Genomic DNA, 26,362 nt, shown 5'->3' on the forward strand with positions numbered 1-26,362 from the left:
CATGACTTAAAAAATGCATACCCTTTCGTTTGGTCGGAGGAAGGAATATTCGCGACAAGCGTTCACTCAATTCTTAGCTCGAGAGGAAATATTAATTTCCCCACAACTGTTTACGCATTTCTACAAGGTATGCTACGCTAGCTAGGGGCCGCGATGGACTTGACCATTACTGACATTGTGGTTTCTCGCAACACATGTAACACTCTTGCTATTTTATCATAGGATGATGAAATAATCTAATCAAAACAGCAGTGTCAACCTTAAATAAATCAAACATAAAATGTTGAATTTACAACTTATCGAATCTCGTCAATTCGACATTCGAAAATTGTTCAATTGCTCAGTTGGAATGAAAAATGTTGAATTCACGAGATCTGATAAGTTGTCAATTAAACCTTTTGCAGAAAATTGTTCAATTGCTCAGTTAAAGAAACTGACAAGGGCGGCGGAAGCACTTTTAATCTGGGGGGGGGGGGCACCGACATCAAAGGGCACTTTGCAGAAATTCGATTGGACTGATGTAGCCTGATATTTAGTACCCTTTATAACTCTTATTGTATTATCTTATTTGCGTATACACATCACTCCATCAACGCCCCCCCCCCCCCCCAAGGAAAATATGCATACTAGCACTGCAATATCCAATGTGCAAATTGGGAAACAAGGAACAAGTTTTCTATTGAGACAAATGAGGTGAAATCATGCTAGTTGCTAATGTAGGAATCTTCCGAATTAAAGTTTATTTCTTGTTAATATCTTAACAAATTGTTTCCATTCGAAATAGCTTTGAGTTTGACCCACATAAATTCATTAAAAGTCAGGGGCGTAGCCAGGATTTGCAAAGTTGTATGCACGACTATCTGAGCGGAGCACCACCATCGGTTGGCGCGGAGCGTACAAGAAAAATTTTGGTTTTACAAACCCCTCAGATGGCCGGAAACGGCCCTTCCCGAGTGTTCATTCTGGTTCCCTGGCCTCTTGCTAACTTGACACACCTCAATTTTTATGTAGAAAAAGGGCACATTTTTAACCCTGAGGACTCCTAAAAAGTGGGGGGCACGTGCCCCCTGTGCCCCCCCCCCCCAACGGTTCCGCCGCCCTTGGAAACTGAGCAATCCAACATTTTTCTGATTTTGGATAAGATATTATTTTGTTATCTTAACCAATTACTGAAACATGTTGACTTATTTTTGTAAGTTGTTGAAAGTTTGAGAATTTCGAAGAAAGTTAGGAATAAAATAGTTGCAATTTTGAATTAAAACACTGTCAAAGTATGTTTTTTTGTTTTTATAGTTTGCATGAAAAGAAATCAATTATAACGTCGAAGAAAAGTTTGAGATAAAATAAAAAATAGTACAGGTTGAAATTTGGAGACAATAAGTGTATTGCGGGGGAAATTAGAAACATTTAGGATAAAGCGAACTTTTGAGACAATTTAGTTGAAATTTTGAGAAACTTTTTAAAGTAATCTATGACCATCCAGGCCATCACAGCATATACAAAAGTAAAATTCGTCAAGCGAAGATTCTCAAACCATCCACCGGTTTTCTAAATTTCTCCCTTCGCTCCCCTCCCCACTTCCTTCCTATACCACTGTTGACCATGGTACTCTAGTTTACTTTTGATTTCACATAGGAAAAGAGTTCTCCTTGCAAGAAGAATTGCTATTTGATACAACTTTGGTTCAAGTTAATATTTAACTGTTTCACCATAACACTAGAGGTTGTGCTGTTAACCAGAGGTTGAAGGTCCCCAAACAAGAGGGCAGTATTCACAAACACACTTTAGAGCCGTATATACTGCTCTGGTTGTCTTTCTATAAAGGAACTCTAGTTGTCGTGCCTATACAGTAGTACACCACCTAAAGATAGGCTGCAGTTAGGAACAAAAATCACTCATATTTTCCTTCCCTGAAATTAGTGAAACGGACGTTCTCTAACCTAATTTTTTAACCTGTCTCAAATCAAGGGCAACACAAACACAACTCATTGTACCGAAAGTCAGTGACTGTCTAATTTCAGGTCGTTTCACATTGGCTAGACAGTGAAGACTAAGATTCTCTCACAAAGTTATGTGACATGCTCAGTGCCATCGAGAGCTATGTTGGCCGCCGGCAAAAGATATGGTAATCGGGATCCTTCTTGAAGTTTTTCCTTAAACTTCACCATGAAACTGAGAATATAAATTTAAATATGTATAGGATATCTATCACCAGCTTCTAGTTTACAATGTGCATGGAAGTAATACAGTGAATGCTTGCATGAAGTATGACGTCATTACTGGACGTCTGATGTGATGTTAGTAAATTGAATTCATTATGGAGGGAGGGAGGAGGGGAGAGAGGGGGGTAGTTGATGGCACTGCTTGTCTCTCATGGCACTTTGAGGTAATCAGTAGACTTGGGCTCAGCATCTTTATTTGTCTTCATAGGTCTTTGAGAACCTGGGGATTGGGGGGGGGGGGTATGGACGATAGGAAGGTATGGGTGGGAGGGGGACTACCTATATTATATCTACGATCATGCATTCACTGTCAAACAATCTTTTCTGATTTCTCTTGAATAAGCTGATGTATAATTTAGTTAATTGTTCACTAAAAGGCATTGCCAGTGGTGTATCATTTTGGAAGCAACATAAGTGGAACCACACTTAAGATAGTACTGTCTCTATGTGATCTGTTAAGGTACTAGGGCAAGAACAGCTTTCATAGCAGCAACAATCTTTGCACAGCCACTTTGCTATATACTAGCACAACACAGCTACAAAATCATCCAATTCTAACCAGAATCAAAGGCAAACCTTAACCTACCATTCTGTTTGAACAAAATGAAAAACGAAACAAGTATTAAATATATTCACTTTTTCCTGCCAAATTTGTGAATACAGTGTAAGTCTGCCAAAGGCTAAATATAAGATGGACAGGAAGGTGCCTTTCTTGAAAAACGTTGACACTTACTGAAGGAAAACGATAAAACAAAACGGAAAAGGGGGAGAAAAAAAAAGACAATCAAGACTAGTTTATTTATCATCCAGTAGTTTTCTTTCCTCTTTTTGGCTCCAAAGAACACACAACAATACAAGTAAAGAGTATAATAACAAGTCGTCAATTCTCAACGTATTTGGCATATGGCATCATAAGCACAGGTTCTGTGTGTAATTCCACAATTCCACGTCAACTGCTGGCTTGCGGCTGAACCATATGACAACGTGTCGCTGAATAGTTTGCAATATTTCTTCTCATCTGACTCACAAAATACACAGAGTGGTGTAGCACATTTATCTGAAAAGGAAACAGAGCGTATCGTTTGTATCATTTTATCCAAACCTGGACAAAACCCTGGCCATCCAGACAGAGTACTGTACATTGTTTAGTGAGTTCCTGTAAGAAGCAGGAAATGAAATCACTTGTTTGCATGTTTGGTTGATCATTCAAGACTGATTATAAATATAGTACTTGTTATAATGTAAACTAGATGTTCATCTTTATCTTATTTAACAAAACTGATGTAGTGTTGACAGCTGATTCATTACTCATCACCCCAAGGAACAACCTTGATATGAAATTATTGCATCATATCATACACGACAAATGCCCAAACTCATTGCAAAAAGCTGAGAAGTTCAAACCTCCATCGTAACTTAAAGACGTCCAAGTGTTTTCTCTACATAAAGTTACACCGAAGACAATCTCTTATATGAGTTTCGTTCTCCCATTAAAAATTAATGTACAGTCATTTTCGCAGCGCCCTGGCAAAACTATAATAAAATCATTGCTCAGGATTTGAGACAGAAATTTTACTAGTACTGGTCATGCTTCCTTACCCTTGTCATAAATAATTGTCAAGACATCTATTCTTCTGTTTCGAACTTTCCCTTGATGTATGGAACGTAACCCATGATAACCTTCCAGTCTGTCCCATAGAGAAAGACTACGCCCAGGCAACCACCCCAAACTGCAGCAGGGGTTTTCCTGTTGGCAGAGAAATTAAACAAATGAAAATACACAGAGTAAAGCTGGAATATAGTTTAAACAAGTAATTTTCCTGATGGGTGAATCAAACAATGAGATTTATTTTTTAACTCCATGCAACATTAAACTAGTATTATTTAATCTAACAGTTTATTGTGAGCTACTGCAGTACTTAAGTTCAAATTCTCCGCCTCTTCTGAAAGAAAATGGACTGACAGTAATTGACATAGATACATAATTGATTAGATTAATCAAATGACCAGACCTTCCAGGATTTGTTCACCATGAGACTATAAATCACCGCAAGAGTATTTAATTGATTAAATGTTAGACATCCCTTTTCCTTACAGAATGGTATTTCATTCGCCAAAACTGGAGATTTTAGAAAACATGTGTATAAACTTTAATTTCTCAGGTTTGTGAATCCAAAGATATTGGTCAATAATCAAGATGGTGAAATGTCAAAATGGGGTATGCGAGCAGACTAATAATGCCACCATTAAACTTTTAATCATAAAACAAAAAAATGAACAGTATAAAGCTTCCAGAATTATTGAGCTAAACGTCCAGTCAGTCCTATCACCTAGCATTTCTAGATATTTGTGGAGAACAAAATCTCCTGTATTATAGTTCTACACATAAATTTGCCATTTAAACACTGCTAATTTGCACTAGTTTGGCGAATGGCTATTTTGGGTATAACACAAATGTGTCCCATGAACATTCCTATTTGTCAAGTACACTGTGAACATATGCAATATTTAAGCAGACACCTTTAGTGAGGCTGTATGTTAACATACAGTACACTGCAATGTTGAATATCTTTAAAATATGCTGGTCAAATGATCGAAAAACTTCTTCAGAGAAATGATATGACTGTTTTAATGGTAATTGGTTCTGAATGATGGTCGTTTTTCATTTGGTTAAAATAAACGGAAAACAGCAACACTTGAGCAGACCCTACACCTACAGTATATTTACTTGCACTTAAAGTTGCAGCATTTCACTGTTACTTGACAACAGCAACAAATGAAAAACTGTTTTTAAATTGGCTAAAGTTACCACAGGCATTTCCAATCTATGCCAAACAGTGTTTAATAAATAATCAGCAGTTATTTTTACGACGCTTAAGCGACCACAAATGTGGGAGAAACTCGCAAGAAGAATGAAATGCTGGCAGAGGAAGATTTGCAGGATTGCATATAATAACACTATAAGTCATGAACAATGTTGGGTGACCAGACTTACTGAAATATTGACAAATTCCTCTGGGATTGGTTTGATGCCATACAGTATTCTAAATGTGTTACAAAACTCCAAAAATATTAGTTCTTTATACTTTTTATCTCCCAGCCCCAGAAATATCTCAGCTGACACTAGGCCTAGTAATGGATCCCATTGCTTAGAATGTAGCATTTTTTAAGTAAGAAAGGTAAACTTATGCTATACTTCCAGAATAAAGTTTCCATGCTAGGATAAGTCTAATCCTAGCCTTTGCATAGGCTTAAATTAAATGTGGTGGTGTACAGTAACTTTGCGTTGCCCCAATTTGCGCGTACTGTGTTATACATACTGTATGTATCTTCACTGAAAGACACTTTCGTTGCCATGTTCGTAAGTTAACTTGTAATCTCAACTTAAATCTGTACAAAGCCTTAACGGAAACATACAAAATTGCCATATATGAAACGAGGAAACATCAATTTTGTATTTTGTTTGAGACACTTTTAGTGGATTATTCTGCCCATAGAATTGTACAGCAAACTGTAACGCATGAACGAAGTTAAGAAAACTTTTCCTTTTCTCGAGCAATTTGATTCAGGACCTTTTCAAAGGACTTTTAATAAGGCCTAAGCTAATTCTTTCTATTACTGGTGAATCTGATCAAACTATCAATGAAATCCCAAACAAGGATAAAACTAAACCACTCACAAAACTCACAAGAGATTGTCATCACCACAATCATTTAAAAGAACTTTACTATTCCGAAGTTACCATAGAGGCCTAGCCTTGGCCTACCAGCATACTGTACTTCATAGGCTAGTATAATATGTGACAGGTGTTGGGAGAGCCTGTGTCGAAGTCCTGCGCTAATCATATCACACTTCACAGGCTATCCCAACGTTTGCCAACAACAATTATAGAAATATTGTGTGACATAGCTTAGGTCGCCTGTGGTCAATATGCGCAATAACGAGCACCAGGGCCCACCCAACTCTTAGCGTACGACTGCGAATCCTTGGCTAGGCCTACAGCATAGAATTCGATAGACATTGTAGGGTTCCAGCCGATCCATACAAGTACAACATCTCTAAGGCCTAGCCTATGATGCACAGACGACTAATCTAACGTTAGGCTAGACTACGTTACCCGTGGAAAAGTTAACCTGGGATTTTAACTTCTTTAACGAAGTCAAAGAAACTAAAATAATTCGAAGACATAAATGTGACCTTTTTGCATATTATTTACCAATTTTTTGCGATATCAACATATCGGCGGCCTACAAATCTGCTGATGATATTTTGATACATATTTCTGTAGGGCTGATAGACAGCTAGAAGTTTCTACAACATAGACAAACTACTTCTGTAATTGCCCCCTCAATCCCATTGGTCACGATCATAGAAATTCTACTTCACGATATGGAAATGACTTCAATATTTAGTCACGATATTTCAGAGATAATGAGATATGCGTGGATTTAATTAAATTACGAAATAAGAAACATATTGGACAAGCAAAAATATCAGGCAGGATACTTAGTGAGTCAATAATCGTTGAAATTAGGTGGCAGTCTGGCAGACAATATGAGAGAGGGAATATTATACACTTCTATAATTGAAGTCCCCATAACATCTTGTTATTTAAAACTGTATATAGGCCCAATTTTATAGTTATTTTAAGTATGGTTTTACCGGATAAATCCTTCCGTTTGATAATAGGGCTAACCCTGTTCGAACTTCTTGGAACGCCTGACTTTCCTGCCATTGAAGATTGTATTGAGTATTTGTCCTTGAATTGTGATACATTAAATTTGATTTTGTTTGCTAAGTTGTCAATGTTGTCTTCATTTAGAATTTCATCATAAAGGATTTTTTTTGTAAGAATATAATTATCTTCCTCAGCCCATGTTAGCTAATAGTAGTTGTACCAGAGGTCATTGTCTTAAACTACAGAAGTTATAAAGTAGGTAGTAATATTCGGCATAACTATTTTTCTAATAGGGTTGTGGATGAGTGGAATGGTTTTCCTGAGAACGTTGTACTTGCAAGAAGAGTAAATGATTTTAAAAATGCTTTGGAAAGCAATTTAAGCAATGTTATTGGGTCTGATTGTTTGTCTTTTCTGTTTTCTCTCCTAATTATAGAGTCCTTGATAGTGTCCTTCCTTCATGAAAAAGTCAGTGAAGGATAAATTGTCAAAACCATACACAATCCTGAAAACCTGAATCAAGTCACCACGATACCTCCTAAACTCCAGTGTGGTGAGATTCAGCAGCTGTAACAGCCTATAATAAGGAACACCCTTTAATTTAAGGAACTAATCATCTTAGTAGCCCTCCTCTGGATCTTCTCGAGTACTTCCTTATCATACAAAAAAAATGAATGGGTTCCAAGCCTGTACAGCATACTCCAGATGAGGCCTAACCAACAGTTCTTAGTGAAGACTATAACAACTATGACCATAAACTTTGTACTGCGGGGGGGGGGGGGTGGAGGGATTTGGTGGGGCCGGAGTAGTACCAGAAAAGAAACCGCCGGGAGATCCTCCTCCTAATCATGGCACAGACATACATCCTTGAAACCACAAAATCGTGTACCGTTGTTGTTGCGGCTGCTCTTCATGACTGTTAGCTTCGAACCGGTTATCAGCTGTAAACACAATTCGTAAACAAGCTAAACTGAAGAGTCTTACTAAAGATTCACTGCGAATGTGTGTACAATTAATTAGAGGGTCTTAGGCTGAAGTTTCTTGATCATGTCACATGCTTCCATGTTTGCCCTGATGTCTACTGGAAACATATTCTAAGATATTTTGTAGTTAATGGAATGAGCGGTGGTGCAGATTTAGCTATGGCTGCACTTCTTAGGAAGAAAGGTCGACGGTCAGCAAATTACAAAGCAACAAGCAGTGCAGCTCATGAGGTAATTTAGGTCATGTAGCCTACACTGTAGGCTATATGAATACTCTGGTTACTGTCACCTGTAACGCTAGGCATATTGTTTACGACGACCTTACTGTATAACATTGTCATGGCCTTCTACGTATTAAGAGCACTAACTGTAGTCTGTAGCTCGTTATAAAAGATAGATAGGCTAGGCCTACTGATATTGTTAAAGCAAAGTTAACAGTACAAGTTGCTTACCTACACTGTAGGCCCTAAACCAAACCTACTCAAGTTAGGCCTAATTCAGTAATTGCCTGTGGTAGTGTTACAAATATAAAATTTGTTTGCATATTTATTTATTTATTTTCAACTTTATTTTAAGAGGGTAGCTCGTTTAGCAATAGCTAATCTTCCACGAGGCCCTCTGATAAGACATATATAATAATATAAAAAGTAGGAAAATTTAAATACATACTAAGCCTACATAGGCTGAAGTTCTGGATGGATTTAGTGGAAATAAAATAAACATCTCCAGAGTAATTGCCAGGACTAGTTAAATTAATCATGTGTCAAATGAAAATACTTGTTTGCTTCAGTGGAAAGCTTGATTAGGTTAAAGTGGGATCATCTTGCCACTAGATCACTGTACGGCACCTATATTACTTGCCGTCATTCCACCATAAAATAATCCCGCCCTTCATCCACCAATTGTAATACTAAAATAACAAGCTTTGAAATGGGCCTAAATAAGTTTATATTAGGTTCTAATACATATAAATCTTCAAAGTACAGAATGCAGCTTCAATGCACAAAACGTTGTGTGCATTTCATCTTTCCCACAGCTGAAATTGTGCACAAATGCAATTACACTGCCCTGTAATTTATGTTGCCCTCTGGGCTCATTGGCCTCACAGCAGATTTGCAGTGTCTGCAGTATTTTTTATGCCATTCTAAATGTCTTGTCACATACTGACCTGGATGTCATGGAAATATCTCAGCCACCTAAAAGTTATTGTGCTATCATAATTGGCTAGTCCATTCATAAGCTGGTCAAAGTTGATGCCCTGGCGGTTAATTAGCATTTAATATTTAACTTTACAAGTGCTCATGTTGCCTGCTAGCATTGTGCGGTAATGCCAATTTCGCATAACCGGTAGTGTTGCAACATGAAGCCTGGTATTTGTAACTACTACCGGGATTTACCTCAACATTTCATCTATGGTTCAAAGCACTTAGTTATGAGACTGTCAATGTCATTCATTCAATGGCATAGCCTAGGCCAGCTACATTCTTCTACACGCACGGTTGTAACACAAAAACATCCAAAATAGCATGCTACTGTATATGAGGTTTCTTATTTTTTAATATACACTTGCAAAAAGAAAAGCACAAACCTTGAAAAAAAAAACCCACACCATCCTTCATTCATACTCGACGTAGGATATTAGATTTACATGTTTGCAAGTGGATAAAATCTGTAATCCTTACACAAGCAGAAATTGGGAGTTCCCCACTATTCCATGATATTGAAATCGAGCAACCCTTCAAGTTCAATAGTTCACACTGAAAAATTTTCAACTATCAGCAAGTCACCAGTGTTTGGAACTTCAGACCAGAAGAATGTAACATACAGTAGGGGCTATGTAAATACGGGATTATAAACTATATTCATGAGAATAGTACAGAATTATTTATATCGTTAATCGGCTGTTGTTTCTCCAGAAAATATATTTCCATCTTTCCTACAAAAAGTTCTTAAAGCTTAAACAAGTAGCCAAAGATAACTATAAATGGCATCATGGAACCCTCCGTAATAATAAACGAATCTACTCCTTTTAAACAGCATCAAATCTCCAGGACCATACTGCACTTTGTGTACCAGTACTGTACATTAGGCAATAATAATATACAGTCCTGGGCGAAGATGGATTTAATTTGGATATATTCTCCCTGCGGCTTTGGTTCCAAAATTATTAAATCATTATAATTATTATATTTGAAGTGAAATACATGTGGTAAGCTTTTATACATGTATGGGGAGCCTTCACAATCATGGTATGAAGAAAGAATAAATAACAAAAATAGCCCAAGTAACGTTAGATATTTGGTGTAGCCTAGGTCCAAATTATTATGTGAAAAGTTGATTGGCTAAATTTTAGGTCTAGGCCAGTACGTTAATTGATCAGTATGTTATTCAAAATAAGAACACAGACACAAAAGATAACATGTTTTCTGACAAACAGAAAAAGAAATAAATACAGGAAGACAGACATATGCAAAGAATATGGATAGACAGTCAATCCAAATAGCAATGAATAGTAGTCTGTTTAAAGTCTCAGTACGTGTTTGCCAAATTTAAACTTTGACCTTTCCAGCTTACTGTGCACTCAAAGTTCAGTGAAAATGATACCGTTCTATGCAATTAGCATATCAATATTCATTATTTTATTGAGTTATCTGTCGTTAAAAATGTTGAGCTGTATACAATTCGCCAGATTTATTAACGAGTCCGTAGATTCTACAAACTTCAATCAAAATTTACAAACCCCGCCCAACAGATCATGCACCAATCGAATCTCTCTGTTTTGTTTACGACCGTTAGGCCTAAACTTACTTTTACTTTTGTGGCTAGCCTGTCTTAGGTCCCTCTTGTATCTTTCTCTCTTCATCTTGCCGATGTACAGTAGCTTACAAAATTGTGTCATGTCCTTCCATTGCAATGAATAAGAAGAAGTTTTCAGACTTTTCCTGTGTGTTATTGTAAAAAGTGGATGATACGAGTATAGGACTGCGTTAAAATCCTGATCGGGCCGCATGTGTAGACTATTTTGTTTACATTTATGAAATGAACATGCTGACATCCGTGGGCGGTCGCAGTGGTTTTACGGTTAATCGTTCGCGCAATTGGGGCCACAGAAAATAAATTTCTTTCTTTCAATTGCAACAGCTTTTCTCTGGACATTAAACCCACCTGGTCAGAGTGCATTTAGAGTAAGAAATATTGAGTCTACTTCAGAAGTTGGTTTTCTGAAATTCATCAGCAAACACGTATTGAGACTTTACCTACAAGGATGAAAACCACAATCTATTCTACAATTTGGGCCTTTTCAGACATTTTGAAAGCACAATTTAGCCCAACCTTGGCATAGCAACACTGTATAGATCTCTCATCGGAGGTTACATCTAAATGTCAGTCTTGCGGTATGACCACCTTATACAAATATGGCTGCTGATCTTCTAAAATACTCTTTAAGTATATAGCTAATGAAGGATAAACAAGTAAGGGACTTTGAGCAAACATGTGAGTATTGATGATCAAATTCAGACCTGCAGATGGTACTGTGACACTTGGAAAGTTATGTAACTGTGCCAATGTGAAAGTGGCATCCCTCGCTTGCAAGTGACTGACAGATTCCTTACCTGGCAGTAACTTAGACTTATACGCATGTACTAGGAAAACTGATAGATATGAAGCAACACAATTGATTTCCTGATAAAAACTTACTAGACCTACAAATATCACAGTGCTTGTAGTGTACTATGATGCCCAGACTCCTCAGTATGCCAGCAAAGACAGGTATACTGGAAATATCTTAAAAAATCATCCCTTTTTAAATGACTCCCACCTACTGTACAGTACAAAACCTTGCAGTATACCTGTTTTGGTAGTAGACTACAAGCACTATGATTAGTGGTTTTGGGATTCATAAGCATTACTGTTCAAATACAAGTTTCCTTTCGCATGAATTCTTGGCCAATTAACATTACTGAACACATAACATTGATCTTTGAGCTGGTTTTAAGTCTTGTCTCTCTAGCTCTTAATTATAGGCCAGTACAGTAATGTTCAGCTAAACACATGTATATACTGTAGTATACATTCTAGGCAATGTCGATTATTTTGTCAAGTTATTTTGCTTTCAGAGTAAATGTGGTGGATGTTTCTTTTAAAATGATGACTTCCAATTCAAGAGTCAGCAGTTCAGCATTGTTTTGTCTCTGCAATCACTAATTACTGTATGTCATGCATCATTTTGTGAATAGTTTAAAAAAAAGATTGCCCAATGTCCGTGTAGGTCAGTAATTAGATTCTATTAAATAAATTATACTGTACATGTATACAAGCACATTAATTATAATCTAAATATAGAAATGATATTGATACAGATGTACAGTCAGTACTTTACGTACTAACTGTTAATAAGCAATCAAATTTGGACCTTGATACCGTAGTTCATCAATAAGCATACAGTATGTATAGTAGATATACAGACTTAACCTACTGACTTAATTAAAACGCAAATATCTTTGCAGTTTGTTAGTCTGCAAGAAGTTACTGTTAGAGTACTGTGAGTGTCCAATGTTTGTTTTCGTGGCCAGCTGAAGGAGCAGACAAGTTTGTGCTGTATGTACAGTACTTAGCAGTCTAAGTCAACTGTGCGCACGTTGCTCTATGTTTGTGCTGTACCTGTATGTACAGTACTGAGCAGAAGTTTACTGTGCACACTTTGCTCTATGTTTGTGTTCAGCAAACTACAGTGTGCGAGTGATTACTTCGCATTCTAGGAATCTCCACGACTGTTCAGCAGCTCACCATCGACAGATCTGTTAAACACACTACTATATAACTCTCTGGTTGTTTATCAAATTACTGTTGTCCCCAAGGTTCTCTCCACATGGATGAAAACAGATAACACTACCCGGTGTTTGGAATAATGCAGTATTGTATACAGACTTACAGGATGTACAAGCATTCATGCATCTGTATTGATTCTTAACTTAAATGCATGTATGTTTCCTTGATTTATGGCATACACTTATTTCCCTCGGATGTCCTCATTTGGAATGGCTATGCATAGCTCAGAGGTTGGTATGTACCGTACAGTACACTATATTATGTATAGTTGTATTACTGAGCAGGAAGAATAATATGCCTGTTATGCAAGTATATACTTTTAACAAGGACTACATTAATGTGTGGCAGACATTTGAGGTACAGTATGTGACCTCTGTACTGTATCTACAACTTCAATGGAGCTACACTGAATTGGGCAGGATGTTGTCAGCAATTAGGAACCATTCAGTCCTTTTAATATCCCATTCATAATCAACTCAACTGTGGTCTTCCAAAATTTGCATATGAAACAATGAAAATGTACAGGAAAACAAAACATGTGTACATAGCATTTTCTCAACTGGCAGTCAAGAGTGTACTGAGACTTACGACTAAACCTGTTTTAACCAGTTTTAACAATTATGTACTAAACTAATCACAGTGTAATAAATTTGAATGCACTTACAGTACCTGAGCTCTGGTCATAAAAAGCAAGCAGTCATTGCATGTGCTTATCATTGTGGGGGGGGGGGGGGTGGGGGGTCAGTGTTCTGATGTCAACAATATAATTAACTTATGATATTATATCAGATAGAAGTACAATACATACATACATACAGACAGTGTCAGGTCATACAGCCATACTGTACGACCTTTACAAGACCAAGCAATTATGGTTGCTCCCATTTATAGCTTCTTTCTGTCAATGTGAAAGAGACTTGTAAGGCAAAAACACTGTTTTCAATGACTGAATTATTTAATAAACCATAAATTATGTACACAGTTTCCCAACATATTAAATCCTTTTTAATCAGGTGATGCAAGTTTGAGCTGAATGTACGATTGAAACCACAAACTCACAAACTATGTTATCAATGAGATAATGGGCCTGCACTGTAATTTCCAGGAGCAAATTTTGATTATTTTTGTGACACATTTTATTCTCAGTATCAATACACAGGGTTTCCTCTAGTATTCATTTTGTGAGGTGGTCCCATACCTGTTTTCTGCGACCGCCTCTAGTATTCATTTTGTGAGGTGACCCCATACCTGTTTTCTGCGACCGCCTCTAGTATTCATTTTGTGAGGTGACCCCATACCTGTTTTCTGCGACTGCCTCTAGTATTCATTTTGTGAGGTGGCCCCATACCTGTTTTCTGCGACCGCCTCTAGTATTCATTTTGTGAGGTGGCCCCATACCTGTTTTCTGCGACCGCCTCTAGTATTCATTTTGTGAGGTGACCCCATACCTGTTTTCTGCGACCGCCTTGCAAAATTATTACCAACGTTGCCACCTCATTGTTTCAGAGACAGAATAAAAATGATAGCTGTCCAACTTTATAGCAACAAATAAAAGATCTGCCTCTTTAACATAGCACTTTTTATCTCATTTATTGTTAAGATGATTGACATTAGGATGTTTAACATCATTTTCCGATCGACCTGCCCCAAAACCCCCCTCCCCCCACCGTGGTATGCGCAAGCCCTCCAGTGTCACAATCCCAGCTACCACCTATCATGAGAAATCCCAGGGGAAGCCCAGATACAGCTAACCTTGTGAAATATAGATGCTCCAGAAATTTTTACTCAATGAGCACATAACTCAAATTTTGTCTTTCTGTCTTTTTCTGATATCAGATGGAGGTGGAGAGAGCACCAGAGAATCAACCTCAGAATCCATTTACCGAGATCCACATTCTTACAAATCATTCAGATGTTATACGTACAATAATACCCATAGATGGCCACCGGTAAGGAATCCTCTCTCATGCTGTACTGTACCTCTCTCTCCATAACTGACCATGACTATTATTTGGGCCTGCTGTCTGAAATTTGTTGTGCGTATCAAATCTGCTTAAAAATTGTGAAAGGAAATGTTGTATTAACCCTAAAAGCACAATCATTGTAATGAGACTAATGAGGAAGCAGCTTTGCACTAAAGTCTAAAGAGAACCACTACCACCACCACATTAACACCATCAGAGCTGTAAACCATGAATGTGGTAAGCGTGAAGCTAATTTCTTACTTGACAAAATGACTTCTTGAATTAACAGACAAGTAAATTTAATGATCAGTAAACTGTAACTTTTAAATGTTGGAGAGGATACAGCCTGTAACATCTGGGGTCAATATCTGATAGCAGTATGCTATGCTGACAGTAATGAATACAGTATTTGTTAATTCATTTTATACTGTGCATAAAAACTGCACATCAGGTTATATCCCTTTGATCAAAAGCAGTATGTTTTGAAAATGGTGAATTTTGTTTATTTTCAGGTTTGTATCTGTTAGTGATGATCATACGGCGGTCGTATGGAGCACAAACTGCAGCAACCCTCTCTTTGTACTGAATGGTCATGCTGGACCTGTGGTATGTGCAATGGGTATGACCATGGTCCAGTATGATGCAGAGAGGGGCTATGCCCTCAAAGAGCAGATCCTTCTGACAGGGTCGTTGGACAAGACCATCAGAGTCTGGAGTTTGGAGTCTGGTGAATGCATAAACATATTAAAAGACCACAATACATATGTTAAGGTAGGTCTTACAAGTTACCAATGGAGGGATGGTCTGATGGTCCAAGATTGGGAGTGGTATCTCCAAATGACTCACTATTCCTTATCACCTCACCTCACCTCACCTCAGCTACTGTCTTTCTCTCCATTTCTTTTGTCCATTATGGACCCTTTTTGCCTATTCTCTCACTCTTAATGTACTCCTCCCATCCCTGGGGTCATCTTTGACCAGTACAAATGAAGAACCAAGACTTTTAAGGATTTGTGGGATGACTGCTTAGGCACCTTTGTAAAGTTGTGTAGTGCTATATGTTCTGCATTGGAAGGAACATGCTTGCATATATATGTGAAGATCACATCAAACATACTGTCATTCTTGAAGTTTTAATAGGTAACATTAGAGGTCTTGTTGGGCACAAGGAGGATTAACATCCACTGATAGGGCACTGGGCAGCAGACCTACTCCAAAACCCTGTTTCTACTTTAAAGCCCCAACACCTTCCTGCCATTTACTTTGCAAATGTTACATCATTAACACCTTCCTGCCATTTACTTTGCACATGTTACATCATTAACACCTTCCTGCCATTTACTTTGCAAATGTAACATCATTTACAGAGCCCCAAAATAATTAGAAATGTATGGGAGATGATCAACACAATAGCTGGTTGAGTTACTGTACTGTATAGCCTTTTCCCACAAGCCTTTCTCTTTTTACATTTCCTCACACATTGTACAATTAATTTCCCTTTTTTGAATAACATTTCTTCATCCTTCACTGTACCTCTGTAACTACTCTTCTGGATCCTCAAATCCACTTCCTGTTTATGTATTTGTTTTCCTGCCATGTAAATTAAAAAGAAATGACAGCCTTAGGCCACTTGCCAAAACAAAAAAAAAAGGTTGTTAATGTTGTGCAGTATGTAACTAGCTGAGTACGGTAAAATAAAACATATGTAGGGCCTACTGTATGTCTCTCGGCAATCAAGACACTGCAAGACTACAGAGTGCTAAGAAATCACAATACAATATTCCAGTGTGCATTTTCACTTTACTGAAAGGTGAAAATGTCACAGACATCGTCCTGCAGACAACCATGTACAGTAAGCATACTTATAACGGAAACAACATCAGCATTGTTTCATATGCAAAGTAGGTTAGATATTTGCATCTGCTTTGAAGAATGGTTACAGTGGGTCTCGACACAACTGTTGTTTGCAAGTACAAAAAATGTTAGGAAGTTGTGTATCCATTAATGCAACAGACAAAAATTTGCATGATTTCTATACCTTACATAAACCCTCTATTACCCATTATTATCATCAATATTATTGCACATATCCGAACATGTGTGGTATAATGCCGCAAAATGCCAGTGAGAATTTCCAGTCCAGTTTTTTTAGCACCGGCTTTCATATTTTAACAAGTGGCTCAAATTGAGACGTTGTAGGCCTACACTAGCTGCTTCCAGATGTTAATACTCCAAACAGCACAAATAATGTCCCAGCCTCATGTACATACATGTCACAGCATTCAACAACTGATGTATCACACTATGATTAATGTGTCAGAGGCTTATTTAATGATAGTTATGAAACCTATTTCAAAAGAAATGTACTTTTTCCCCATGTAGGTACTCAGTGTTTCTGGAGTGGAAAATCTTTTCTGCGCTGGAGGAAATAATTTGCACCTTTGGAACCTAGATGGGGAACTACTTCACACAGTAATATTAAATGGAGAAGGTAAGCCCTCAGTGTCATATGGATTGGACAGAAGGTTTATTTACAAAATTACAACTTGCCTGGAGAACTGAATACAAGAAATTCAGTTTGCTCTTGGCAAAATAGTTATCTCTTTTCTGTAAAATAATAAGATTCTTGACTTTTGGTATGGTGCATTTTTGGAAGCTACATTTTTCTTTTAATATGTTATTGATCTATAAGTGAATTTTCTACCATAATAAGCTTCTAATATCCCTATTGGGGGACCAAAAGAATGCATTTGCTTCTTTCTTTCTCTTCCCAGACTCCCCTCATTAGTTTACACTGCAACAGCGGATAAAGATACATCATCATTGTACAAGAATGACCCATCCTCTTACACAGCAATATTTTCTATTCTGAGCAAGATATTGATTTTAGTTTTTATGTTTAACAGATTGGAGTATTTCATTATCTGCAGATGGAGATACTTGTAGATACTTGCCTCTTATGTTGATCCTGTTTTGGTTTCAGATGTGAGTCATATACTTGATGTAATAGGGGGAAGAATAGTGGTCGCTGCGGCTAACACCTTGGAGGCGTTCAAAGTTCCAGATACACCGGACATATTACAGGAGCTGGAGAAAATAAAGAAATTGGCTCCGAATCACAGAGAAATGATACTAAGTTTAGAAATGGTTTCTGGTAAGTTAATAAAAACAGCATCAGTGGTGGTAGGCATGGAACTCTTGGATTAAATGTGTACATGAAAGATAAGGGAATAGTCTCTCTTACACTTGAGTTTACAATTACATATTAAATAAACATTGAATGGCCATTCAGCTCACTTTTGAATTATCTTATCATATTTCCAACAAGTTTCTTACTCTAATTTAGATCTTAGAATATTTAATTAAGTTTTTTTAGTTGACTTTGCCATGGTCAGCTGTACCATAAAGGAGCATCTGGAAATAATTGTCTTAAAAGAAGGAGTAAGTTGCACTCAAAGTATTCTCATTATTTGGGACACAGGAAACTTTTGGTTGAAATATAATGAAGAGAGAGAGAGACAGTGTATGTGTGTGTTGGGGTAAGGGGGGGGGGAGGGTGGTGGAGTGTTGGGCGGGGTGGTGACAAGAAAGGCTGCTGAGACTCATACTTTAGGGTGTGACAAATGATGGGAGATACAGCATTCATTTATTCATCTCTTCTTTCAGTATTTATGTGTATCAAGCTATTGAACTGATCATGTAACTCAACATTCATCACCTATCTTTTGCCAAGTTTGGTTTGCAGAAGTCTTGTCTAACTTTGTTGACTGTTATCATAAATTATTGATGGTTTATTTTTAACTGCCAAATAATTTGTCTCCAATAGGTTCGTTTTTTGCATCTTCTTCTTTGGACGGTACCATCAAGATATGGAGCGTGGCAACTATGACCGTTACCAGGAGTCTGAACCAAGAAAAAGATTACCTTTTAGATCATTCTTATCCGTACTGCGTCCACCACTTCCTGAGTATTGATCAGGTAAATCATGGGTTTCATGATCATTTATAATATAAATTTGACTTTTACTCAGTTGTCAGATGATGGGACAATGCTACCATTGTAGCTATTATGTATTCTACAACCCTGTAGGCCATCACTAATGTAGACTGAACCCTCCACTATCTTTAAGTACCAGCAATTCACTTTAATACTAATTGGGATGTCTACTTCTTTGTATGCTAGGATGATAAGACCATTCTGTGGGTGCTACTAGACTGAGTGTTACTGCTAGTAATGTACACTTGGATATCTGCTACAACTACTTTATATTCAGTACTTAGAACAAGAATCAAACCGTAAGTCATACACCAACCTTGTTAAGAAACTATAAGTCACAGACCTTGACAAAGAACTAGATTGTCTTTAAAGAATGTACGTGTTGTTCGCCCACCACATACGGTGTCGTCAAATAGTACTGTACTTACATAGCATTCCCCATACTTCTCTCCACTCCATTTTGCATCATGTTGAAATACTCAGTTAGTATGAAATGTGCATCCTACTTACTAACTGTACGGACTGACAAGACCTCCAGATACTTCATAGACTGGACATTAGAAAAACAATCATGCTGCACTTAGGGTGAATAATTAGCACTGTTTCATACTAATTGTTTACAATTCCTCCCTTATGTCCTACTACAAATTTATACGTTCTCTCCAAATTCATAGCATTATCGATACATATTTTAAGAATGAAATGGTCAATTTATGCAGTGGGCCGTTGTGTGTAAGACTTCCGGAATCTGTGACATATTTAAGAAGAATGTATAAAATTACACCATATTTCAAGATTTGAAGAAAATAACTGTTTAATGCAATTTTTTTCTGTTTTTCCCATCTTGTTTTCCTCAGAACTTTTTATTTGCAGCAGTTGGAAGAGGTATAGCATTGTTTTCCTTATCAGGGGATTGCCTCTGGCATAAAGTCAATGCTCATCATTCAAAGATACTGTTTTTATGCTTAGTTTACAATGGGTAAGTGTTTCTTCTTAGTGGTATGTTTATTTAACGACCATTCAAAGCATTTAGTTTAGTTTGGTCTGCTATTTTCCAAACCTGCTGAGTATTACTTCAAACTTAGATTACAATTGATCCCACTTAGGCACTTGCTACGATCATCCACCAAGTAAGGGTTAGTGAGTAGGTAATTAGAGAACTTGATTCAATCCTCAACGTTTTGAGTTAGGTTATTGACCAGCATTCTGCTGAAAATTGGTCAAATCCTTAGCTTCTTCTTGTTTAGATTCCTGTAGTGTTTAGCCTCCCAGCCTGTGTACTGTGCAATGAACACGACCAAATAACATGATCCAATTACTTCAATATAGAGAGAGTACTGCATTTGTTGCCATAGTGAACTGTTGACATGGTGTTGTAGTGAGTGGGCACTTTCCTCTCTCGAAAGCCCCACACCTTCTCCAACCATTGAGTAAATCCATCAGGTGTGTCAAAGTTGTGCATCACATCCATGGATAGCCCTGCCTATGATGCCTTGTGTTTTACCCATGTTTGTTCGTTTTTAGTCCTAATTATTGATTGAAATTTGCCTTCATTCATTGCAGTATGTTTCTTGCATCATGCTCTGAGGATGGTACGATACGTTTATGGGGAGCAGAAGAGTTTGCAGACCAACCCTTGGAGGGGAAATCCTTACTTAGCAAAGAGATCCCAGAGAGTTCATTAGAACGGTTGCTTGGGAGAAGGTAAGTTGGTGAATGTTAGTCTTTGATTTGCATTAAAACATTGTGTGAACAGGTTTGGTCTGATGTGGTAGTTAATTGCATAGCAAGCCCAGGTTGCTACATATTTTAAATAAATATAAAAAATAAAAATAAATAAATTGAAACATATCATGCAAGACCCAACACACCCTTTGTTTCAGCACTATAATTACAACCGCTCTGGACTGCGTTTATGCCCACCACGTACACTTAGGGCCCGCTACAGATACTCATTTGTGCCTAATGCTATCCATATATTTAATTCACGAGTGAGAAGATAAGTTACTTATTTGTAGGACTTGCTGCATATATGTTTGTATTACTGTATGTGTATCGCAGTCTATTGATACTTATACTATTACTTTTTTTTTGCTTTTTTTTCGTTTACGACCTGTGTAAGCCAAATTTCCGATTGTGGACAATAAATTCAAATTCAAATTTTGGCATAGCAAGTGAAAGCACTTTTTTTTGGTTATTACAATTATATTAAGTGTCAAAAGTTTTGCTAAAACTTTATAATGTATCTGGCAACCACAGAGAGGTGAGGGGCATCATTATCATGACAATTCAAGATATTCAGTTAAGAATTCTCTAGTTTAGAAACTGATTTTATATCTTGTCCCTGACAGCATTACTACCAGAGAAAAGAGAAGGTTACTACGCAAAGAAGAAAAGTATAAGGTGCCATCACCAGTATTGTTAGGGGAGTGCGTGTCTCACTCTGGTGCCGTCCAGAAGCTGTTGACGTTTAATGACAATACTATGGTGTCATATGGGAGTGATGGCATTGTTATTTTATGGAAGGTATGTTTATTAGAATAATTGAGTAGTGCAGAAAACTGGACAATCTTAATATAGTGCATTCCAAGGGCAAAACATGTATAAATAAACCATAGTGTATCCCACAACCTAATAATAGAGATGTATCCTAAAATATAGTGTATTACACAACCTTAATAGAGATGTATCCTAAAATATAGTGTATCCTACAACCTAATAGATAGAGATGAATCCTAAACCATAGTGTATTCCACAACCTAATAGATAGAGATGTATCCTGAAATATAGTGTATCCAACAACCTAATAGATAGAGATGTATCCTGAAGTATAGTGTATCCCACAACCTTAATAGATAGAGATGTATCCTAAACCATAGTGTATCCCACAACCTAATAGATAGAGATGTATCCTAAACCATAGTGTATCCCACAAAACTAATAGATAGAGATATATCCTAAACCATAGTGTATCCCACAACCTAATAGATAGAGATGTATCCTGAAATATAGTGTATCCAACAACCTAATAGATAGAGATGTATCCTAAAATATAGTGTATCCCACAACCTTAATAGATAGAGATGTATCCTAAACCATAGCATATCCCACAAACCTAATAGATATAGATGTATCCTAAACCATAGTGTATCCCACAACCTAATAGATATAGATGTATCCCTAAACCATAGTGTATCCTACAACCTAATAGATATAGATGTATCCTAAACCATAGTGTATCCCACAACCTAATAGATATAGATGTATCCTAAACCATAGTGTATTCCACAAACCTAATAGATATAGATGTATCCTAAACCACAGTGTATCCCACAACCTAATAGATATAGATGTATCCTAAACCATAGTGTATCCCACAACCTAATAGATAGAGATGTATCCTAAACCATAGAGTATCCCACAACCTAATAGATATAGATGTATCCTAAACCATAGTGTATCCCACAACCTAATAGATATAGATGTATCCTAAACCATAGTGTATCCCACAACCTAATAGATAGAGATGTATCCTAAACCATAGTGTATCCCACAACCTAATAGATATAGATGTATCCTAAACCATAGTATATCCCACAACCTAATAGATATAGATGTATCCTAAACCATAGTGTATCCCACAACCTAATAGATATAGATGTATCCTAAACCATAGTGTATCCCACAACCTAATAGATATAGATGTATCCTAAACCATAGTGTATCCCACAACCTAATAGATAGAGATGTATCCTAAACCATAGTGTATCCCACAAACCTAATAGATATAGATGTATCCTAAACCATAGTGTATCCCACAACCTAATAGATATAGATGTATCCTAAACCATAGTGTATCCCACAAACCTAATAGATATAGATGTATCCTAAACCATAGTGTATCCCACAACCTAATAGATATAGATGTATCCTAAACCATAGTGTATCCCACAACCTAATAGATAGAGATGTATCCTAAACCATAGAGTACCCCACAACCTAATAGATATAGATGTATCCTAAACCATAGTATATCCCACAACCTAATAGATATAGATGTATCCTAAACCATAGTGTATCCCACAAACCTAATAGATATAGATGTATCCTAAACCATAGCGTATCCCACAACCTAATAGATAGAGATGTATCCTAAACCATAGAGTATCCCACAACCAGATAGATAGAGATGTATCCTAAACCATAGTGTATCCTACAACCTAATAGATATAGATGTATCCCTAAACCATAGTGTATCCCACAAACCTAATAGATATAGATGTATCCAAACCATAGTGTTTCCCACAACCAGATAGATAGAGATGTATCCTAAATCATAGAGTATCCCACAACCAGATAGATAGAGATGTATCCTAAACCATAGAGTATCCCACAACCTAATAGATAGAGATGTTTCCAAACCATAGTGTTTCCCACAACCAGATAGATAGAGATGTATCCTAAACCAAAGTATATCCCACAACCAGATAGATAGAGATGTATCCTAAACCATAGTGTATCCCACAACCGAGAAGGGAAAAAAAGACAACATTATTGTGACATTTATGTTTTCTTCAAGAAAGTGGTTCACATTAGTTTGGGATATTGATGTCCTTGCTTGTTTGGATTCTTCTTTAATTCAATCATAAGATGCTCAATTTGATTTCTTCCAGGATGGGGCCAAAGAATCAGAGCTTCGAAACGACCAAATTCGGAAAATACTACATTTCAACAGTCAAGTTGACCAGTCTAAGTCATAGCGAACATTGAGACTGGCAAAGTAAAAGTCTAACATGTTTGGTCACGGTTTCAAGACAACTACGCAGTTATCTGAAGCAATTTCCCAAACAATTTCAGATAAAAGAGGAATCCATTTCACATTGGAACTCTTTTCTTTATGCAATCATGATGCAGTAAAGGAGAATGTTGGCTGTTCATTTTCTTGTTCAATTAACGTTTACCAAATAAAAGCTGTGAAGAGGTTTTCGTCTTTTTAGTGTCTATACACTGTTTTAAAAGTACTTCAGTTTTAGAAGGATTAATGTGAGGTTTCTACATGTACAATCAGCTATGTTGTAAACCTTTTAAATGCATCATATTCCTGTTTTCATACATCCTTCATCTTGGTAGGAGTGAGTAGGAGGCTACTCTCCTGCCCAGTGTTACAAAGGGCAGTACAGGGAGGGGAGAATCTTGAAGCAAACAAGTTATCAATTAATAGCATTTTCTGCTGACAGTTAGTTGACAACTAGATGAAAAACAGCTAGTTGAAAACCCTAATGGAAAATTTGCTTAGCTGTCAAAGTTCTATGTATTTAGAATTCCATAAAAAGTATCATTTTTGTAAAAATATTATTTTCCTCTGTGGACAAATGTTTGGCATAGTACATAATAAAACAAAGAGATTTCCAGGTGAAGTGCTGTGATGCTTGTTGTTCTGCTGTTACCAGATGTACTTGATGTACCAGATGTCTTCACGATACAAAAAGCTATAAGGATCTGGTTTTGCCATTTTCAGCAACTTTGCTAAGCAATCAACCTTAGTAACCAGAAAAAATCCCTTTAAATCAGCCATAACATTACTAGTACTTATTTGGACATATGGAATTTTGTTAGTTTTTCGTTTCTGCTACTGCTGATGATGTAAAGTGTTCAGGAATTTTTTAACCACTATTTCCTAAACTTGAGAAATACCATTTTTTTACCAGTCTTGCCAAAAAGCACTTAAAAAACATTGCAAGAAGCAGCAACTCACCTTTTGTTTATTATTAATGCTGTTTGATTATTCTATTTTGTTCTAAGGATGTACAGAAATTAGTTTATTTAGCAAAAGTGCAATATTCATATGTAGGTAAAAATAGCTTTATTTTAACATGCTTTCACATGCTTGTTTTTTTGTTGGTGAAAATTTTCAGAGCTTATCAAATCTCCAAGTCTAACAAGAAATAATATGTATTTGTAATTGATCGAAGTAAAGGACTCCTTGGTCTGCTATATTTTGTTTTAACACTGCATGAGCATTAATAAGCCAGTTGACAATTATTATGTGTCTCTAAAAACTTTGTTTCCCAAGAGACCATTTATTGACCTTATGACATACTATAAAAATTGACCAAACTTGATGCAAATGCTGTGGTAAGAATAGATTCCATGAAATAGACCAATACTTTTAGATAACCAATGTTGCAATGGTTGACAAGTTGCTACCATTATAAGGATTTACCTGTGATGGGAGTCTAAAGGGAATAAAGTTAGGGGGAGGGGAGGTGATGGTAGAGGATGTTCATCTCATATAAGCTATGTTTTTACACTGTAATTATTGGTTATGTGGATGAGCACTAGTTTAAAATGAATCTTGCCCAGTTCTTTTGTTTGTCACTCCACAGTATAATTGATGAGGGAAAGGAACAGTTTTGTTTGTAGTCGACTGTATATACAATACAATTTGTTTCCTCTCAGTGTGTGTGATTCAATGACATCAAGCCTAATTACTTTATAAAGTTAATATTTTAGTAACTGAATATGACTATTTAGCAGTGATATATATGGCTTATGATGGGAACTAAATAATTGTTTCACCAGGATAGTTTTAGCTATTCTTTTGGAGGTAAGAAGCAAATATTTACCTCTGAAAGTTACCTTTAGTTAATTTTGCAGCAAGCGTCACTACATTTGTATCTTTAAACTAAATAAAGGTACAATTTTCATAATGCTTTTAGACTTACAGATATATACATATTAATTGTTTTACAAATGCAAATCTAATAATTGTTGTATTTAGCTCATTTAGATGTTGTGTAATGTTTCTTTATGTACGGTGTATACTACGTGGTATGTTTAGTGCAATTGTTTGGTGCTTGAACTAGAAAATTAAAAAATAATGTCTATCCTTGTTTTACACATTCAAATATGTTTGTTAATGTTCCATGTTAAGGTGCATTTAATGTCTCAGATGGTTTAAGTTTTTAAATAGTTTTATAATTTTTGACAGAATATAAACTTGAGAATGTCTGGAAGGTGCATAAACATATCATCTTGATTCCAGCATGGACAGGAGAAACAATTTGTTATATTATATATAGAATTTGAAGTAAAAAATATTGACACTTTGCTATAGCCTTTCACAATACAAGCGGAGACAACTAAAAATAAATAATGTGTATGAAATCTGAAATTAGTACCAGCAACTCATAGACTGACAAAATATTTGTAGTTATAAAATGCAACCAAGTTTTTTAAGCATTCTGCCAGTCATTTTAGTTATTAAAATGATTTCTGATGCTGACATAGCTTACAATTTAAAGTTAATGTTATCAGTTCTGTCCAAATATGTCTAAATATTTAAAAAAAAAATGAAAGGTGTCACTTCTCAAGTGCTTCCAAAATAGGTTGGTTAAGAGTTTGACGCTATCATGCAGAAAAATTCAGCAAACTTGTTACTTTTTCTTTAGTATTATATAAAAAAAAAACTGAACCATACAGAGAATATTTGTCAGCAGTGAATGTAATCTTTCTTTGAGAATGTTGAAGAAATGTAACTCTCCATTTTGGTTATGGCATGAGGCTGGAATAATAGATTCAGTGGGTGGGGGGGGGGGTGGGTACTATGCCAACCTAGCAATCTTGTCTTTAGGTTTGTAAATCGCTGATAGTCACTACATATTGGTTTTAATGGTATTTGTTACTGAG

At 36.5% G+C, this 26,362-nt stretch overlaps 2 protein-coding genes and 1 long non-coding RNA gene across 5 annotated transcripts in view; 1 reads left to right on the forward strand and 2 right to left on the reverse strand.

Moving 5' to 3' along the window:
* The window catches only part of LOC139978478 (sugar transporter SWEET1-like), a 47,114-nt gene extending 46,770 nt beyond the window's left edge, over nucleotides 1–344 (reverse strand). The window contains exon 1 of one of the 2 annotated variants that reach the window (XM_071988744.1): nucleotides 22–344. The gene's annotated coding sequence lies outside the window, so the exon portion shown is untranslated. The remainder of the gene's footprint in view (nucleotides 1–21) is intronic. The other variant, XM_071988743.1, reaches the window with a different exon arrangement.
* Nucleotides 345–3,821: 3,477 nt separating this feature from the next.
* On the reverse strand, nucleotides 3,822–7,076 carry LOC139978479 (uncharacterized). The gene is made up of 2 exons (XR_011796966.1): nucleotides 6,439–7,076; nucleotides 3,822–3,969 (listed from the first exon to the last, which is right to left on the reverse strand). It is a non-coding gene; the product is annotated as an uncharacterized lncRNA (long non-coding RNA).
* A 771-nt stretch (nucleotides 7,077–7,847) lies between these two features.
* On the forward strand, nucleotides 7,848–26,150 carry LOC139978398 (WD repeat-containing protein 41-like). 2 transcript variants are annotated; one of them, XM_071988608.1, is made up of 10 exons: nucleotides 7,848–8,114; nucleotides 14,550–14,662; nucleotides 15,190–15,448; nucleotides 17,060–17,168; nucleotides 17,661–17,831; nucleotides 18,504–18,655; nucleotides 19,531–19,652; nucleotides 20,237–20,377; nucleotides 21,025–21,199; nucleotides 23,347–26,150. In XM_071988608.1, the coding sequence occupies exons 1-10, from the start codon at nucleotides 8,019–8,021 to the stop codon at nucleotides 23,431–23,433; spliced, it is 1,425 nt and encodes a 474-aa protein (XP_071844709.1). In that variant the 5' UTR covers nucleotides 7,848–8,018; the 3' UTR covers nucleotides 23,434–26,150. The 2 variants fall into 2 exon arrangements, with proteins under 2 accessions (XP_071844709.1, XP_071844710.1); XM_071988609.1 differs by lacking the exon at nucleotides 7,848–8,114 and adding an exon at nucleotides 12,397–12,943.
* Nucleotides 26,151–26,362: the final 212 nt, after the last annotated feature.

This window comes from Apostichopus japonicus, chromosome 13 (genome assembly GCF_037975245.1).
Source record: "Apostichopus japonicus isolate 1M-3 chromosome 13, ASM3797524v1, whole genome shotgun sequence".
NCBI lineage: Eukaryota > Metazoa > Echinodermata > Holothuroidea > Aspidochirotida > Stichopodidae > Apostichopus > Apostichopus japonicus.